The sequence below is a fragment of the Colius striatus genome, chromosome 19 (assembly GCF_028858725.1).
Source record: "Colius striatus isolate bColStr4 chromosome 19, bColStr4.1.hap1, whole genome shotgun sequence".
Lineage (NCBI taxonomy): Eukaryota > Metazoa > Chordata > Aves > Coliiformes > Coliidae > Colius > Colius striatus.
This window is the reverse complement of record NC_084777.1, coordinates 476,141-495,193: the sequence shown is the minus strand read 5'-3', so window position 1 is coordinate 495,193 and position 19,053 is coordinate 476,141. Positions and strand designations below refer to the sequence as shown.

The window sequence follows — 19,053 nt, the reverse complement described above, 5'->3', positions numbered from 1 at the left end:
GGAGCGGAGCGGCTGGGCCGCCGCTTCCCCACGATCCTCGGCGGCCGCGCTCGCTCTCTTTCCGCCCCCCCTCGACCCCGACCCGCGGGGGCGCGCCCTAGGCCCGCGCTGCCGGCACCCGCTTTGCCGCTTGGCCGCCTCGGGGTGCGCGGAGCCCGCCCGCCCCGCGCCTCGGGCACCGCCGCGCTTCGGGGGCCGCGGGGGCCCGGCGGGGCCAGGGCACTATTTGACGTCGAGGAGACGGATCACCGCGGCGCAGCGATACGGCGCGCACCAATGGAGTTCAAATGTCAGCAAGTTTGAGGAGGGGTGAGACGCCGGGGGGTGTGTTCCTCCGCCGTGGCCCCTGCTCTAAACGGCGCGGCTCCTCGGGACGCCGCATGGCACATGGGCTGCGGAGCGCCGGGGAAGCCCCGCCGCCCCGCCCGGCCCCGCCGCGCCGCTCCGCCCGGCCCGGCCCAGCCCCGGGAGGGCCTTCTGCGGAGGGCGTGGGGCTCCGCGCCGCCGGCGAGCAGGTGACACCGCGGGCTGCCCTGCGCCGTGTGCGCGGCATGTGCGCGCCCGTGTAGCACGGGCTGCTCCCATGGGCTGCGGCGCCGGTTCTTTCCTCTGCCCCCCGTCTCTGGAAGTGCAGGCAGGAAACGCTCCTCATGTCTCCCAGATAAAAATAAAAGCGACTCCCTCCTCCCGGCCGCAGAGTGTCCCCGAGCTCGGCCAGACGCGGGGCTGAGCTTGCCCCGCCGCCCGGCAGCGCTTCTCCCCCGCCGCCGCGGAGCGCCGGGCAGCGCCGCCGCCCGCCCCATGGACATCGCAACAGGTCCCGAGTCCTTGGAACGGTGCTTTACGCGGGGCCAGTCGGACTGCTCAAAGATGTTGGACGGTATTAAAATGGAAGACCACCCTCTGCGCTCGGGTCCGGCCACGTTAGGAGTGCTGCTGGGTGAGTTGCCGCTCGCTTCTCGGCTGCGCCAAAAGCCACCTCGGTGCCCGGGGCTGCGCTCTGGCGGGGCCCGGCCGGGCAGCCTCGGGCTTCGTCCGCCTCCCCTCGGGCTGCCAGCGGGCGCGGAACTTTCTCCCCGACGTTTTCGGCGGCGGCCGTCGGGCTGAACGGCGCTGAGCTACGGGGCCGGGGCTGGGCTGCACTGCCCGTCGGCTACCCGGGGGCCGGGAGAGCGGGGCCGGGGTCGGGTGGGGCCAGCGGGGCCGGGAGCGGGGCCGGGGCAGGCGCTTCACGCCGCTGTCTGCCGTTCGCAGGGTCGGACTGCCAGCACCAGGCCGTCTGCGAGGGCTGCCAGCGGCCCATCTCGGACCGGTTTCTGATGCGGGTGAACGAGTCCTCCTGGCACGAGGAGTGCCTGCAGTGCGCGGCGTGTCAGCAAGCCCTCACCACCAGCTGCTACTTCCGGGACCGAAAGCTCTACTGCAAGCAGGACTACCAACAGTAAGAGCGCGAAGGGGCTCGGCGGGGCCCGGCGCGGTGCCGCCACCGGCCGGAGACAGGCCCAGCCCGGCAGGGCCCGCTCTGGGCTTGGGGGGCGTTTCCGAGCGGGCCGCCGCCACGCAGAGCCCGCCGGACCAGGGGGATGCGGTGCTGCGGGTGGCGACTCCGGCGCCGGGCGGCAGCCGGCGGGACTGGAGAAACTTTGAGCTACAGAGCCCGTCCCAAGCAGGGAGCTGCCCTCCGCCTCAGGGTCCCGCAGCGTTTGCGGTCGCCTCGGTGCGGGACCTTGCGGCGGCGGCGTCGGAGGGGGGCGGCGGCGGCGAGGCGGCTCGTTTCAGCTCGGCCTGGCCCGCCAGCGGCTGTCGCCGCCCGGGCAGCGCCGCGCTCGGAGCCGCCTCACTGGGTCCTCCTGCCCGGGCCGGGCCTCGTCCTGCCGCCAGCCCCCGGCCGCGCCTGGGCGCTGACCCGCCTGCGGAGCGGAGGGGCCGGGGCGGCCGAGCGGTGCTCGGCGGGGCCGTCGGCGAGCTGCCGCGGGCCAGCCCGGTGGAGCGAGCGCGGGCGCGGGGCCGCCGCCATCCCGCCGAGCAGCCGTCGGGCGCGCAGGGTGCGCGGGCGGCTGCGGCGGCGCCCGCGGGGCGCGGCAGCAGGGACTGGCGCCAGCCGTGCCCCGGCGGCCGTCCGCGGCAGGAGCAGCCGGGCGCTGGCCCGGCCCGGGCGCTACCCGCGCTCGGTCTTACTCCGGCGTTCGCCCCGAGCGTCGGGCTTTGTCGGGAGCGGCCCCCCGCTGCGCCGCGCCCCAGCGCGGAGACAGAGCCCCGGCCCCGCTTCGCGTTTGTCCTCCCCTGCAAGCTTCATGCCTCCCTCCCACTTCATGCTTGTCACCGAAATTGAGAATCCTTTTTGTGCCGGGAGGGGGGCGAACATGGGCACTTCAATCACCAGGACATAATATGGCTCTGCTAGAAGTCTGGCAACAAACAAAGAACAACAACTATTGGTTTGCATCAACTTTTGTCAGGCATTCAGCAGGCTTCCAGCAAGGCCTGAAGTGGCTTAGTGGCAACAATGTGCATTTCATAGCTACAGCATGAAAATCCATCTCCATGGAAACTGGTAGTAAATGCTAACATGACATGCTGAGTATAAATATTGTTAGGGTTATAACTCTTGTATAAATGGTCCAGATAAATGTTCCCCTGTTTAGGAGTTACAACAAAACGTGTTATTTCATGCTGCAACCCTCACCAGTATGCCACCAGAGAGTCTTCCATGGGGCCCAGGCGCTCACGGGAAAATAACCCGGCGCTTGCCGCGACAGGGCCACCGGATCCTGGCCTCGCAGGGCTAGGGATTCACTATTATCTCTGTTTTCTCGTCCCCCTGTGTAGGGAGCATATCCACAGACTTGCTCTTTTATACTAACACCCCATGGTAGCTGCGGTAGATCAGTGAAACTTTGCCCTCTGTGGGTAGTACCACCTTACGTATTTTTGTTCATTCAGACGTGGTTGAGAACACTCTTTAGGCGACCTAAAAAAGCTATGCTTGGTAGCGTAAATGTTTACATTCTTTCCAAACAAATGTACCCTCTGAGTCCTATCTTTAGTTTCTGTAAAATAAAGGCTTATGCTTCGCAGCTTAAAAAGCAAGATCATAGACTATTGCTTTGTAAAACCAAAAATACTTTTCTGACTGAAAATAGAAATGTCACCGCTTTAGAGCTTCCCATATTATCAAAGGCATCCAATTGTATAGGGGGGAAATGGGGTGATCAGGCTGACGAGCAATAAAAAGATATCAACATGTTTGCCTTTGTTGGATCCCAGCACCTAGTGTGACATGACATGGTAACCTGCTGTGCATGCCCCAAGGACTGACAGAGGCAGCAGCTCATGGAAAGGGGAGGGGAGATACGGTAAATCAAAATTTGTTTTCTCTGAAATTTTATTAGCCCCAAAGAGCAAACATGTGAAAGTACGCTGACATGGTGTGTGTGCCTTCCCTGCCCGCAGCCTTTCAGGCTGAAAGACACAAATATTCTTTTATGATAGCTAGAGGATAAAAATAGCTATTCTGACATGCAAGCAGTTCTCATGGGCTGTGCGATGCAGATGATCGTCACTATCAGTGAGGGTGTGAAGGGAGAAGTGGAGCCATGAGCAAGTCGTGCAAGTCCCCTGCAGCATCCTGGGGCAGCCGTCGTCCCGGAGTGCGAGCCTGTGCACTGAGCCAGCGTGTGCTGCAGTGTGAGAGGGAGCAGGGTTGGTGCCGAGGAACAGGGCTATCTGTAAAATCAGCTGCTTTTTGTTATCCTGAGTCCTGTTTACAGATACCTGTGGAAAAAAAAAAGAGGGAGAATAAAGATTACTTAAATATCTTAGTTACTGAAATTTGCTTTAAATAGATTTTTTTGTACGTAGTAATGTAATTGAAAGGTCAGATTTCTCCAGAACTCCCAGGACTGTAATCAAGTGGTGTGTGTGTGTATCTTTGGAAAACTCATGTCTCGTCTTTCTAATGAAAGCAAGCTTCTGATGGGTCAGATATCAGACCTTAAACCTTTCGCTGGGTCAGGACTGATTGCTGCCCATCCCGGGGTGAGGGTATTTCACATTAGGGGGAAGAGTGAAAACATTTTTCTTCCTTCTTTTTTTTTTTCATAAAGATGTTGGCTGTTTGAAGCTAACCGTATGCTTGGAATGCTCGAATAAATCCTGGGGGAGATGGATTAGTGGTCTAAGAACAGTTTGAAGTAGTCAGAGGTGCATGATAAGTGTAATTTATCACAAAAATATTGGTACACCAGTAGGACCAGCATCTAGGCTGCTCTTCGTTCCTGTATTTCGGACTCTTTTTATACAAATGGTTCAACAAATTTTTGCATGAGTACATCCTGATTGTTTGATTTAATTCAAAGTGCTTATTTTGCTAAAATTTCAGGGGTTTAGGTTTGCAGGTACATTTGATCGGAAGGTTTTTAAGGGGAAAAAAAATTGAGCAGTACAGTGGCAGCAGGGAGGCTGTCTCTCCCAAACCCAAGTCAAACAGGATCTCTGATTTTAATGAGAGTTTTGCCCAGTTGCAGGATTGTTGTGTGTTTGGAACCCCACATTTACACTTCTTTTCCTTTGAAAGAAGTTTTCTTTCCAACAAACGGAAACCTTCAGAGTGTATGTTTATCAAAAATAGGAGTTTTGCGGTAGTTATGTTCCGGTTCTTTGCTTAAATGAATTTATTTATTGCGCCACTCATAACAGTGCTTCCTGATTTGAAACATTGGTAATTATAAATACTACATTTCTTACCCATTTGTATATTTTTTTTGTGATTGTGCTTTTCTGGTTTGTTTTTGTCTTCTCAGTGTTACATAACAATTTGCCGCAGTTATTGCTGATTAAAACAAAAAGATATGTTATGAAAAAATGTTTCAGGTTATATATTTCATCTGTAAGAAATGCATACATTTTCTAGAAAGAGCCACATTCCTGATCTAGCTTTGGAAATAAAGGCTGTGAAAGAGGCTATGTATTCAAGGGACAGGGTAGCAAACAACTGCAGTTGCTATTTCAGATATTTCCATTAATGCATTTTAAGTTTTGCTTCAAAAAAGAAATATTTAGATTTTTGTCAGATTCCTCAAAGTACATCAGACTTTGTTTCAGCATCCTTACTGGATGCTATTGAGAAATATTTACCCTGTGTTTCTGGTGTGTCTTTGTACTGTTCTCTATCTTTTGAGTCCTTTCTTGTCGGTGCCTGGGCTTTTTTTCTACGTACGAGCAACATGGAGCAGCATGTACCTCGCAGGAAAGAAAGAAAATGCTGCAAAGCCTCGTTGCTGTAGGGATGTGTCTCTCCAGAGTGGAGAAATTCTTTCACATGAGTGTAATACTGAGACTGATATTTCTCAGTTCAGTTGCATTTCTTATTAAAAATAAGACAAAAGCTTCCCATTTTTGTGAATGTTGTTTTTCTTCTGGAGTGAGCGAGCGCCTGTCTGCTGTGAGCGCAGGCTGTGGAATGTAGGCAGGATCCATGGTGCAAGAGGTGACTTGAGCTCCCAGATTCTGCTGTGTGCAGAGTGGGTAACAGCCGTTTGCAGGAAGATGATGTTTGTATTCAGCCTTTTGGGTTTTCTTTTTGACTGAGGAGCTCCAGACTGTCATTACAGTCATCAGTGCAATTGTTCATCATGTGAACTTGGCAAAATTGTGCAGAGCAGTGTTGTCCCCCTCCGTTTTGTTCGCTTCTCATGTTGGGCTGGTGCTTGTTGTTCTGTGTGCACGTCTTTAGGAAATAACATAAAACCTGATTGAAACTTAGTGATGAGGAGTAGCCTAAGCACATGCCCAGGACATGGAGTAATGATTAAAGTTATGTCATCCACTAAAAATGCTTTTAAAAGTCGCTGAAATGCTCTGGCGTTTTTGATGAAAATCTGGCCAGCCCAGCTCTGTCAGACACCTCTCCCCATCAGAAACTCCCTGTGCAATCGGGCGCCCGGAGCACCGCGACACACTTCCAAAAGCATCAAGGGAGTGTTGAGGAAATGTTGCTGTTATTTCTGCTGATGACGTCATCAGAGTGGTCGCGGTCCGGCAGAGCCCCTGCGGGCCTCTCTGTGCCCGGAGGTATTGGCCTCTGCGGTGGGCTGCAGGGCAGAGCAGCGTGGGCACGAGCGCTGGGCTGCAGCCACCAGCCCAGGACTGGTCAGCTACTCAGGCTGAGTAAATGCTGGTGGGGATCTGGAATGGAACGTGTCTTGAGAATTGGGGGAGACATTTTGGTTTTTCAGTGTGGTAACCTTATTGGACAAAATAATTGCAATGGTAATATCCAATTTGCACTAATCCGTGGTAGAAAATGATAGGGAAGATATTCTTGCGAGGTAGGCAATGTGCAATTAGATTAATAAGAGGATAATTTATAATGCTTTACTATTAACCAGAAAAAATATCGGAAATATGAAACACTGCAAAAATGTCTGCATCGAAATGTGTAACTTACCCACATTGTCTTGTGTTTAAAAACAGTGTATATTATTTTTTAGCCTAAACTTTTGATGTACTTCAAAGGCATACATCATACCTTTTCAGCTATCAATAATATACCACGATAAAATAGCTGGGTTATAATGCCTCTTCTTAGACTAATTATGTTATTAGTGTATTTCTGTTGTAACACCTCTCTTGCATCCCTCATGGGACAGCCTGTAAACTATGGCACATCTCAAAATGCCTACGATTCTGGTGAGCTTGAAAGGTAGGTGCATATTTAATAACAAATAGAGGCTGCTTAATTTAGTCAGCTGGGAAAAAACACTCAGGACAAAAAGGAGTTTGCTTTTCATGGTGCAGCTATGATTTTTACTTTTCATTCCAGACAAAATTCAAGTTTATACTAAATCTGCTACTCCTTGTAGTAACAGGAATTTAATTCATTGTATTTAATATCTCCTTCTCCTGGAACCAAGAGTACAGCAGATACAGTAAATTATTAGAGACCCTAAGTTCCCTGCACGCTGGGTGTGCAAGGCAGCGAGAGGTTTCAGTGCGCAAGAAAGTGGACGGGGCCTTCCCTGAGTGTCTATGAAATATGTGCTGAGAGCCACGGTGTTACCGTCCTGAGCCAGGCAGGGGGGCAAGGGGGACTGCTCTTGGGGCAAGGAGGGTGCCTTTGGGGCACAGGCACACGGATGCGCTTCCCACCCCAGGCACACGGACACAGGGAAGCCCAAGGCCGTCTGCTGATGTGCTCAGTGCAGAATGAGAAGGATTAGTAAAATGCTTGTTTTTTTCTTATCACTGCTAGGCTGAGAGCAGGCAAGTGCAGTTTGTGTGTGGTTCACTTAAGTACTCTTTGCACTGTTCACTTCTTGTGGCAGTTTTGGGAGAATGCAGAATGTAAATATAACAGCAGTATTTTGTGATAATATTAAAAAGGGATTTTCTACTGCTTGGGCTGTTTGTGCCATGTCATGAGTTGCATAAAATGCAGATTCACAAAAAGGCTGAATTTCAAACCTCATTGAGATGGAAAAATACCATTACAATGTCCTCTATAAAGCGTGTACTAGGTCAGACAACATACTTGCAGAAAAAACAGGGATAAATGCTTCCTTTTGCCTATGCTTTTTTTTTCGCCTGGATAATATGTCAAGTTATTGCCCAAGTGAGGTAAGAAAGCAAGTAAATAAATAAAACTGAATTATACAGTAATCTCCAGTAAAGGTAAACAACCCAGGTATTGTTCTTGGACGGTTTAGTGTGGTAGAAAGGGTTTTTTGGCATGATTTGGGGATGATGGCATTACACACGAGGCAACGATTGGCTCATAATGAAATGACAGTTTCTTGTTCATTACAAAATATAAAAACTCCACATTTGTTCTGAAACAAAGAATAAGGTTAGTTGTAAGTAACAGTGTGATGTGAACCTTGACTGCTGAAACTCTGACAGCTAAATAAGGAAATCAGAGGAGTTACTGTGGATTTAGGTGGGTGCAATTAAGAACAGAAATTTTCTTTCTTTAAGTGAATTGGAATAAATATATCAAGTAGGCAGGGAATGATTATCAAATATACACCTTGAGGACTGTGTAATTGGCTTATGCTATATCTAAAGCTATGAATTAGAACTGATTTTTTTGTGATAAAAAAGTGTAACTTAGGGGTTTTTTGTTTGGGCTTTTTTTGGAAAGCAGAAGTGTTTTCTGAGTTAAGATATTTTTTAAAATTTATCAGGGAGATAAGATTGTTTTGCTGCAGTGGTAGGAGATTTAACAGCACTGGTAACATTTAGGGAAGAAGATACCACTTTTCTCCATTAGTAACTAGGGAAAATAAAACATGTGAACAACTTCATATATAATTAAAGTAAATGTTAAATGTAAAGCTAGACTTCTGAGTTTGAGCACAAAGACTATAAGAGAGAAAAAAAAATGACAATACTTGCAGGGTAAAATGAGCTGACTTCTGGTTTTAAGTGTAATGCTCTTCGATGTTTATAACATGCATGCTAATATGGATCTAAATCTTGCAAATTATTCACTCTTTCTAGATGCCTCTTTAAATTCAAGATGAAACTGAGGCACATCTTTGAATTTTTTTTGTTTTTAGTGCTATCCTTGCCTTTACTTTAGGTTCCTGGACTTGCTTTGTCTGGACTGATATTTCTCAAATGAAACAGTGTCTCACTTTTGTTTTACTTTTTGGTATGCGTGCAATTGCTTTCAGTGTATCTTGACAAACTTGTCCAGTTGCTGGGAGTGAGGCAGTTCGGGAGAGCAGAGCCAGCCCCGGGCAGCAGTGGGCGCGGGGAAAAGGCACGTTACTGCTGGGAGAGGGATGTGAGGGTTCGTGAGGGGGATTGTGTTCCCTGCACCTGAACAGGCTGTTCTCAAAACAGCCATTTTGCAAAAGTGGCTCCGATGATTTCCAGGCAAATTAATGGCAAAGAATACGTTCTCTTTATAAGACCAACTCATACACACAATGTATGTGTCGCCTTTGCCTTTTATTGGATACTAAATATACCTTATAAGTGGAAAACTCCATGTGTGGCATATAATGCAATTTTAATGCAGATTATATAGAAGGAAACCCCTTAAAATGAAGTATCTTGTATGCAACATTAAGTATCCACTGTCTGGAGAAGATGAAGCGTTCAGGTCAGTATTAACAGAGGAGCCCAGGCTCTGCTACACCAGCTTTGGCGATCGAGATGGCAACTGAACAAGCAGACATTTGTGAGATTGTATGACAGTGAAGGAATCATTAATGTGATTAATTCCAGTTTGTTATTTTGTTGGGTTTGATATTTCATAGTGATTGTCTTTATAGATACGGCAGAGCCGCTCCAGCACAAATCGATCAAATGCGCTTCATATCGGTGTAAACGAGGAGTAATGTATTTCTTGGGAACTTTATCAGGACATAGATACTGAGGCTCCTGTGACAAGCCAATGCTTTTACAGAAACACTCTTCATGGAGGCCATTTGCTTTGCTTCCAAAACATGATAATTTTTTTAATATGCACAAAATTTTCTTTTGCAAATGTTGACGTGAACTTGTGAACATGCAATTCCTATTGACTTCAATGAGGAGCCATCCTCACTCATCAAAGGATAGGATTTGGCTCTTGATTTTACTGCAATCAGTGTATTATTTATAATGTACAAGAGTGCACGTGCACTCTCCTAGTAAGAGCTGGTAGAATTTATGTGCACATGCTGAGGACTAAATCCTCCTGGTAGCTGTTGGGAAGTTTACTTTCATGTGTTTGTTCCTTTATGTAACCTGAATCACCGTTCAATGATGGAGTACAAGCCAAAACAAAAGTTTACATCCCCCCTTTTTTTTCCCCAGTTGTTACTTTTATCATGGGTTATCATTATAATAGGAAGCAAGCAAATTTGAATTTGCAGAAGAAATTAACACTGTTTAAAGCATTTCTGATTAGAGAGAGTGGTTACTTGAGTTGTCTTAAACTGGTACAAACGTTGTTACTTCTTAGGGTAGTACCTCCTTACAGATTGAGCACCAGCGCTCACCTCGTGTGTGGGTGAGGAAGGAAATTTGCTGCAGCATGGGTGTGAGTGGGAGCAGCATCTGCTGTGGGGGCTCGGCAGAGTGCGGGCTCCGCTGCCGGGGGTCATGGGGAGCTCTGCGGGACGGGACCCTCGGGCTGCAGTGTGAGATTGCCAGAACTCATTAGTGAGAACGGTTACAGCTCTCATTAACATCCACTCCACAGAACAGTTGTTTTCAACCTGTGGGAGCCTTTCCTTTGACGTAGGCAGCTTGCCCATAATGTACTTTTTCTGCCACCTGATAAGAGCTGTTCCTGACACAGCCCAATGGAAGCAGCTTCTCTGGTTTCTACTTTTTCTCTTATGTCACAACTTGGGTCCGGTTTTGGGGGAGTGGAAGGGTACAGGGATGCCTTGAGTTTTTGTTTTGATAGCATGTGTGGGATGAGACAACTATTTAGTTAAGTGTCATACAAGGAGATTTGTTAGCAAATCACAGTAAAGCACTGGAGGTAATCATGAAACTGAGGCAAAGAAATGCCAAACAAAGCACTGAAATGAACTGCAGAAAAGGAGTGCTGCCTTCAGTTAGGGGGAAACTTTGGTACAATAAGGTCCAACTGTACATGACAGTCTGGCCCAGCACTACTCACAAATACCACTCCCTGCAGGTATGTCTTTGTGGCTGATGGTCTCTGCTGAACCACCTCTAGTGCCGCAGCACCTCAGCTTTTTACTGTAGTGGTGCTGTGCCCTCGGTTCTGTGGTAGATCTTGGAGGAGCAGGTCAACGTGCCCAGGTCCTGAGCATTGTCACGAGCTTTTCAGGTAGGCAGAAGTCACAGAGGGACCAGATGCTGCAGGGAGCTGTGGGAAGGTGGTGGGTGATCAGGGGGCAATGAAGGTTTGTGCCACTGTGGCTGCACAAACTGGAGCTGGCTGGACACACAGCCCTATTTCCATCTCAGTTACTTCTTGCAGTGGCTGGGAACTTGTTAGTTCTTGCAGCACCTGCAGGGAACATGCAGGTTACCTGTTCCATCCTCCCCACCAGTCAAACGATGTGTTCTGGATGTTGGAGCTGTGCTGGTGCTGCTCCTGAGCTCACATGGGTCAAAAGCCATGGGCTGACTCTTCTGTGAGTGAGTGGGAACTGGCATGTGGGGGATGAGCCTGTGTGTGTGTGGGGTGGGGTCACACAGGTTACTCATTCAGCTGGGTCTACCTGGGCATCAGGAGGTTGGCATTTCTCACTTTTTGGGACAGAAAGAGCTGATCCTCCCTCCTCTGTCCCCTGCCCCACTATTAATAATTGTGCTTTGCAGACTGAATATCCACTCTTTGAAGGTCTGTAAGTACGTGCAGGCTTGAGGTAGTGCCTATTTGTTACAATTTTAGAGAGCTACCTTCAGATCACTGGTGTGTGCAGTGGGCTGCGAGTGCACAGGGGGATGAGCAGCATGTCCCCGGGGCCGGGAACGCTCGCTGTGAGGGGCTGACACTGCTGGTTCAAAGGCCTTGGCAGGGCTTGGGGTACATCCCCACTCCTGGGGCTCCCACCAGCAGTGCCATTGAAGCCAAATGCCCAGCGTGTCGTGGCTTGCAGTGTTTCGCCAGGTCAGTTTTCTCACCTGACAGCAAGTGTCTTAGAGAGAGCTCAGTGGAGCTGCTTGCTGAAGTTTTTGCCTGTCCTGGGCATCACTTTGCCCTAGGGGCAATGCTGATCTTCCAAGGATTCCCTTTCTTGACAGCTGAGCGTGCTGAACTTTGCAATATCTGGATACTTTCTCATTTTATTTATTTATATAAACGTATGAGAAATTACTTAATTTACCATCGTTTTCCCAAGCTGCAAGGAAGCTGTCTGCACGTTTTCCCTGAAAGCCATGAATGGGTGACAGTAACAGTGTTGTAGCCTTATGCCTGTGAGCTGGAGGACACAGGCAGTGCACTGGGGGTGCGCAGCTCCTGCCAGCCTGGTCCTTAGAGTCGTGCTGCCTCGGCATTACCCATGCCTGGGCCAGTTCCCCAGCATGATTTTGTGGGTGTGGAATAAATTAGCCTCCATGGCGCCTGCATTAATTTAATGTGGGAGAATCCCCAGAGCTTCCAGGGCAATTACAGGGAGACAGCCTCGCACAGTGTGGCATCTTCCCTGTCCCGCGGCTGCTGGCCACAGACGAGATGGGAGGCCTCAGTGGGGCAGCACCAGTGCTCCAGCCATACCTGCTCCCCTGGCCGTGGCATCCCTGCGGCACAGCCCAGTGCAGTGTGGCCCAGGCCTGGGGAGAGCCTGTGTGACATGGCTGGCCCAGGACGACAGATCTGAGCACCGGGCAGTGCCGGAGGTCACTGTGCCTGCTGGTGTCTTAGGGAAAGGTTGGAAATCAAGCCCAAGGCCATTAAACTGTACATTTCGTACATGTCCCATCCATATCGGTTGTCTAGCATAGTTGAAGCCTGTTCCATTTGTGGCTTTTTTCTTACTTAAAAATTCAGCTCGTATTTTGGCAGGGGTTTGTCTGAGTGCGCAGCGGATACATTCAATGACAAGAGCTATAATATTCAATTTGTTGGATGCCACAATTAAACCTCAGCTTTTTCACTGAGCCATCTGAAAGCCAATTGCGAGTTGTCACTCAAGCAAGAATACACACAAACAAGGGCAGCATATAACCCCCGGATCCTAACAATGTGATTTTCATCGCCTTACCAGTCTTTGGGGAGTGTTCAGCTTCCATCTGGAAGTACCTTCAACCCTTTCCAGCTACGGATCTTGAAATAGCTAGAACAGAGAGAAAACCAAAATTACATGGAGTTTATTGCCATTTCAGAAGGAAAAAAGTGTTTGAAAAAGTTTATTCAGGAAGCCAGGGGAAGTTAAGTGGGAGACATTTGCCATTTCATCAATCTGTTGGTGATAGCCATTCATGTCATAAATGGCTTGTGTCATTTGATGCCAAAAATAACACAATTTTCCTCCCCAAAGGCCTATAGGGTTTTTTTTGCAATAAATGTTTATTTGTTAATAATATACTTTAAACAGCCCAGTCTTGACCTCAAGTCTCCAAAAGAATCCATCTTCTCTCTGAAAAATCCTACGAAGTTTGTGTAATTTTTTCTGGGAAGGTGTAATTGATGGCGCAGTGAAGGGTAGTGTGTTTGCTTTAACTACTGCAGCTGTGTGGATTAACTGTTTATAAGGGCTCACTGTGCCTTGAATGGCTACTTTCTTAGATTTCGAGCTTTAGCTGACAGCATTTCCTAATGGTTCCTTGGATTTGCTTAAGTTCGATCAGCAAAAATAGATGTGTTCGCTTGGCTCACCCATTGTTCTTTCCTCATTGCTGCTTCGAAAGCTTCTAAACACTCGTTTGTAGGTGCTGGGCTTGATGGATCAGCCTGTGCCCTGCCAACGGGGATGAGCAGGATGGCTGCCCCACAGCACTGAGCCGAGGCTGATCTTCAGCATCTCCTGCTCCTGTTGATTTCAGAAAACACATACAAGGCACTGAGGAGCAGAACAGAGAAGCTACGTGCAAATGCTCTTGGCAGACTCTCTCAGTTTAGTAAGCGGCATCTCTAGAGTCCAACATGAAACTGGCAGGTATGAAATGAGTGTGATTAAATATTTGAAAACACAGTACAGGATATGCATAATATAGAAACTGTTGTTTTGAGAGAGAAGAGTAAGCCAGGTAATTGATTTATAATGTTGCACTGTTTTGAAATTGCCTTCCCAAAAGCTGGAGTTGGATTTCCGCTGGCAAAGCGTTTGTGGAATGCCAGTGACATGTGATCAGCAGCCCAGAAATGTAACAATTGTCTTTTCACTAAATTGCCAGCTACCACTGATTTAACCAATGCTAAATCGCATTTTTCAGCTGCTTTTGTCCTGCCATCAGCTACTTCTCCCATGATTTTTCATGTGTACTTTTACAAAAAAAGCAAAGAGTTAAGATGTTTGTCAGGTTTTTTTTGTTAGTCCTTAGCTGAAAACGTGGTTTTCTTGAAGAACTCTGGAGGACTTGTTTTCTTTAGGATCGTCTGAATTATGGGAGAGAATTACACTTACGATTTCTCAAAGTACTTCAGCTTGAAGTGCTAGTTTGTTGTCAGTCACCTGGCACTTGGATAAAATAAGGAAGAGTATGTGTAAAATGAATGGAATTCAATTTTTCTTTAAACATTTCAGGTTTGTGGAGCTAAATTATCATTTAGATAATATGTACACGCAGGTGCTTTGCCTAAAACTTATTTTAGTGGGACTTGGTGACAGTAAGTGACACTAGTTGTTTACTCAGAATGTGTTTATACTTTATTAATTGTGACAATTAGATGATGCTTTAAAAATATGTATTTTGAGAGACGTAGCTTCTAGCTTGGGCTAGAGTCTCAGTCTCTTCAGTAGTGATTTACAAGGTAGAGTTACACACTCAGCTTCTGGAAGAACTGGGGGCCTTAGGGTGACTAAACTGTGAGGCAAATACTCATTTACTTCCCAGAGGCATTTTTTGGGCAACCTGGGCCACTGTAACCTGAGCAACTCTCCTGCACCAGCAAAGGCTTGGCTTGTCCTTGTGTTCATTTTGATTTTTGCAGGACAGGCTTCTCGGGATCCAGTCTTGCCTGTGTTGGATTAGTCCCATTAAAGGAAAGTTGCACCCAAGTACTTTTTCCCTAACTGAAGTTATTTGGAAAATAGCTTTAAAACTTTGCATGGCTTTCCTCTCTTTTGCTGTTCAAGCCAGACCAAACAGAGTGGCCACAGCCGAAACCCTCTCCCCACTGCGGCAGGGCCACTTGCCCCTCCTGAGTCCATCCCCAGCTGTGAGCGCAGTGGTCTTCTTTGGGTCAGAGCAATGGCTGGGGTGTCTTGGGAAGGTTGTAGGGCTGCAGGTGAGGACATGAGGCCCAGAGGTTGTGCTCGGTGTGTCCTGGGCAGATGCACACATGTGGGCTGTGCATGCTGCAGTGGCACAGCTGTGCTGGTGGTGGGCAGCAGCGTCAGAGCCACCTTCGCACCAGGGTTCGGGGTCTTCTGATCAGGCAGAAGACCTGTCATTCTCTCTCCCCAGAAGCGAGTGCTGCACAGACCTCACATCTGCCCTCTCAAGCCTTCCTCTTGGGCACGAGGGAGCTTGGGTGTTGCCGGAGCTGCTCTGGTCACCCTGATGGACTGGGTCCTGAGCTGGTCCCGCTGAGCCCTCAGTGCAGCAGGTCCTGGGAGGCACATTGGGTATGGGGGGGGAAGCAGACACTGACTCTCCCTGACTTGCCCTTCCAGGGTCTGGTGCAGTTTTTCCTGATGCATTCCCGGTGGGGTGTGGTGATTCACGCCATCAGCATCAGCTGCCTATTTGTGAAACTGAGAAGAAACAACCAAAAATTGGCTGCGAGTAGAACAGTCACTTTACTAAGGCTAATATGGATTTGCTTCTGTAAGAGGATATTAAAAGTCTCCCTTCATTTGTAACACAGACACTGAGCTCACTATTTTTCAGTCTTTTTGCCAGCTTGCTTTGGTATTAAAGAAACTGACATAACATTTCACTTCATCCTTTCCATGAGCACTCCTGCTAATTAATTCGGTAACTTTTCACCTTGCATTTAGAAGATCACAACTGGTGCTCTTTCTGCTGCCAACCTCAGGATCTTTTGCTGTTCATTTGTTGTGAGCGTGGCTATAGTGTGGATGGCTGGCATCTTTGTGCCATTATATTCTTGTAATAGCTAACATTAAGAAAGTTAAATGGACAAATGAGCAAGAGAAAGAGAAGAAAAGCAAAGGAGCAATTAAATGTAACTTTCATCATGAAAAGGATTTCACTGGTTTATCTTCTAATAAGATTATGTCACCGACACAAGTACCTAGGAACCCTTGATTGACAGCCTCCTGTACTTTTATCAGGCAGTGTGACACTAAACCTCATGGCCTTTTGTCCGATAGAGTGAGCTCACGGAAACTTGCCATCCTAATCCCCTTATTCATGTCAGGGACAGAAAAGAAGTACTGATCAGATGGAACGTTACAACAGTGTCACCTCCACCCCCTCGGCGCTGGATGGACGTGGGACATCTCCCGCTTTGTTCACTGTCTGCACATCGCTCAGTCAGAGCAGAGCTGCTGGCTGTGGCCTCGCACGGCCCCACTCCCCAGGCCTGGGGCTGTTCCACGGATTTCGTGGATCCTGATGGAACCTCCCTGTGTGCTGTGCCTCTGCTGTCCTGCAGCTACCCAGGGGTAGCTGTGCATGTGGTGCAGAAAGTCCCAGGGGGCTGGTAGGAGGATTCACAGGCTAACTTTGTTTTGTTTGGCTTTTCTTTTTACTTCTCTAAAGAAAGTGAGGCCTTTAAAGGAAACATTTCCTTTTGTACTGTGTATATAAGAGCATGTAGTGAAATGTATCACTAAGCTTCTTCAAACTTTCCATCCAGAAAAAAGAGTGAGTGGAATTAGAGCCCCTGTCTTTTCATAAGCACAGGACCAATGTGAGGTGCAAAATATTGCTGTTGCTTAGTGGTAATTGTTACTGGGTCTAATACTTCCCGAAGCTCAGAACAGAGTTTTATGTCCTCCTCAAAGCGTGGGTACCTGTAGAATTTGCTCCTAAGTGTTGTAGAAGTCAGCAATTCATCCCAGTGGCTGGTATTATAAGTTTCATAGCTCTGGCCCTTTCTTAGTTGTAGGAATTCCTTTGTGCGTATCCCTGCGGTAACCTATTTCAACCAGTGGTTCCCTGTGGTGCTTTATTTACTTGTCCAACTGTTTGGAAGTCTGTTAGTCTAAAGATCAGATGCTCTGAAACAAATCTTATTACTTTAACCAGCTCTGCAAATTCTTCTTTCTCCGTTTTTATTGACTTCTTTTCAGCTAGAACTAATACACATACAGCAGGTGGGCAAGTATGTCTCTCAAAGTTTAGCCTCTCAGATTTAACATGAGAAACTATAAATCTTTTTGTTTTCTTTGGAAAATGTGGGAAACCACAGGTATTTGAAGAGTTGCCTCCTTGGTGGGTTTGCAAAGTTTATGCTAGTTGCTCTAATTTTTGAAACAGAAGTCTGAGAAATTTTAAAAGAATGCTACATTCTGGGGGAGACTCGTCGTTTTTTTCCTTGTGTTCAGTGTTTTTTCAAGCTGCAATCGGAACCAAGGGAATGGGAAAACTTTGTTTTCCTTTCATCCATCCTGGCACTACTGGTAGAGATACTGTGGAAAACTTCCTTCAGCTAGTCTGCTACAAGCTGGTTCAGTGAGCTCACCAGTACTAGTTTTAGAAGGCGTGTCCAGCTCCTCGCTATTTTTCATCTCTATGCACATTTTAGGAGTAATTTCAGACGTTAAAAGTCAGTGCTAATTAAATGTTTTCAGAAATTATTTCTCAGGAATTCCCCTTTCTCCTCCCTGTCCCCCCACCCAGTCTCCTGGCGACCTCGTGCTCCCTACTTGGAGCAACGTCCTGTCTCCAGGAGGTGCATCTCTTGTGGCACCTTCCTCCAGCAGATATCAAAGTCCTGTGCAGAGCGACCTGCCCTAGGTTGCTGCAGGCTGGGGCTTGTCCTGGGCATACTCAATCTGGGACACACCATTCCCTCTTCCCATGTCTTATGAGGACTGGGCTGCACCAGGAGTCAGGATGGGAAAGTTCTCATGTCTGGGGTGTGCAGAGCAGCTTGTTGCTGCTTCACCTGGGTTTGTTCTTCCACCTTAAGCACCAGCGGTTGCTGTCACACAGTGCAAGCAGGGAGCCTACACACTACCTTGTTTTAGGAAGAGACAGGCAAGTGGAGGAATGTGTTGCTTTAAACACATAGCTCTGCCTGAATCTCAGCATCCGTTATCAGGTGTCATTTTGGCAGCAGGCTCTGCAGCAGGGATGGGGATGGAGGCAGTGAGCTGAAAGCAGAGTTGAATGCCCAGCTAATCAGTGAGGCTGGTGAAGGAGTCTGTAAAATGTCTGTAAGCTTTTAAGGTCTGTTAACTAAGAGGTGAATTGCAGTGGACAGTGTGATGTCAGTGTACTTGGGGACAAGGTTCAGTACAACTCTAAATGGTTGTTGAAGCGTCAGACTTTCAAAGCAAGCCTGGCTGAAATGCAAGAGCAGGAGTGTTTTAACACATTGGAAATATTAAATGCAAACCAAAGGGATGTGGTGCGAGGCTGTATGTTCAGAAAAGGTGGCTTCAGAAAGCAGTCTGGGATCCCATTAATCTCGTGGGATTAAACTTTGGGGCTCTTCAGCGCTCCAGTGGGTGCAGTCGAGGCAGAAGCTCTGTCGGCCATGGTGCCTGTGTAGGGCATCCTGCAGAAACAACGGGCAGATCTGTTTCAGAAGGACGAGGCAGTGCAGCGCATTCTGCATCTGCCAGAGGGAACCAAACTCTGTCCTCACAGTGTGCTCTGAAGCTTTGCACAGCAGTTCCCCAGCTCCTCTGGACACATCTGCCCTTCTCTGAACATGAGGGTCAGTAAACGGGAGAAACAGCCATCCAGCCACTGGGAGTCTGTGGTTCTGTTCCTGTGTTAGCAGCACTTGATGCTAAAGCATTCTTACTGAAACAAAAATAACTTTTGTTTGGACCAAAAAAAACCCCCAAAACCTTTGGGGATTGAATTTCAGAGCTTCCCTGCTTTCCTCTCAGCCCCCTCCTAAGGCTGAAATGATTTGTGTGCGAGGGCCTGTGACCCAGGGAGGCATAGAACAGCAGAGAAGGGAAATGTTTGGAGTTCAGAGGGACAGTGGGTCTCGATGACCAGCGTAAGACAATGCAGATGTTTCAGATCATGAGGTCTCTGATAATCATGAGAAAATGCTCCCAGCAGCCAATGAGCTGGATTCTTCTCTTCAGCCCTTTTTTGTTTTCCCTGCTGTAGTGATGCTGCATCTCACAGGATTAAGTTTTTAGGATCTAACATGGAAGGATCTCTGTGTTTATTGTATTAGATAACACTGACAAGTAGAGTGGGATTTTAATGTCTCCCTGGGGAGTTTGTTACAAGCTCTGCCCAGTGAGTGTTGGTGGTGGCAAGGGGCACCCAGACCAGCAGTGGTGTGGCTGGGCTGTGCTGCAAGCTCTG

The 19,053-nt window shown here is 48.2% G+C and overlaps 1 protein-coding gene across 2 annotated transcripts in view; it reads left to right on the top strand.

The window, feature by feature from the left end:
- Positions 1–801: 801 nt before the first annotated feature.
- The window catches only part of LMX1B (LIM homeobox transcription factor 1 beta), a 90,779-nt gene continuing 72,527 nt past the window's right edge, over positions 802–19,053 (top strand). For both annotated transcript variants that reach the window (XM_062011705.1, XM_062011704.1), the window contains exons 1-2: positions 802–940; positions 1,255–1,441. In XM_062011705.1, coding sequence (XP_061867689.1) covers positions 802–940; positions 1,255–1,441 — 326 coding nt within the window. The remainder of the gene's footprint in view (positions 941–1,254; positions 1,442–19,053) is intronic.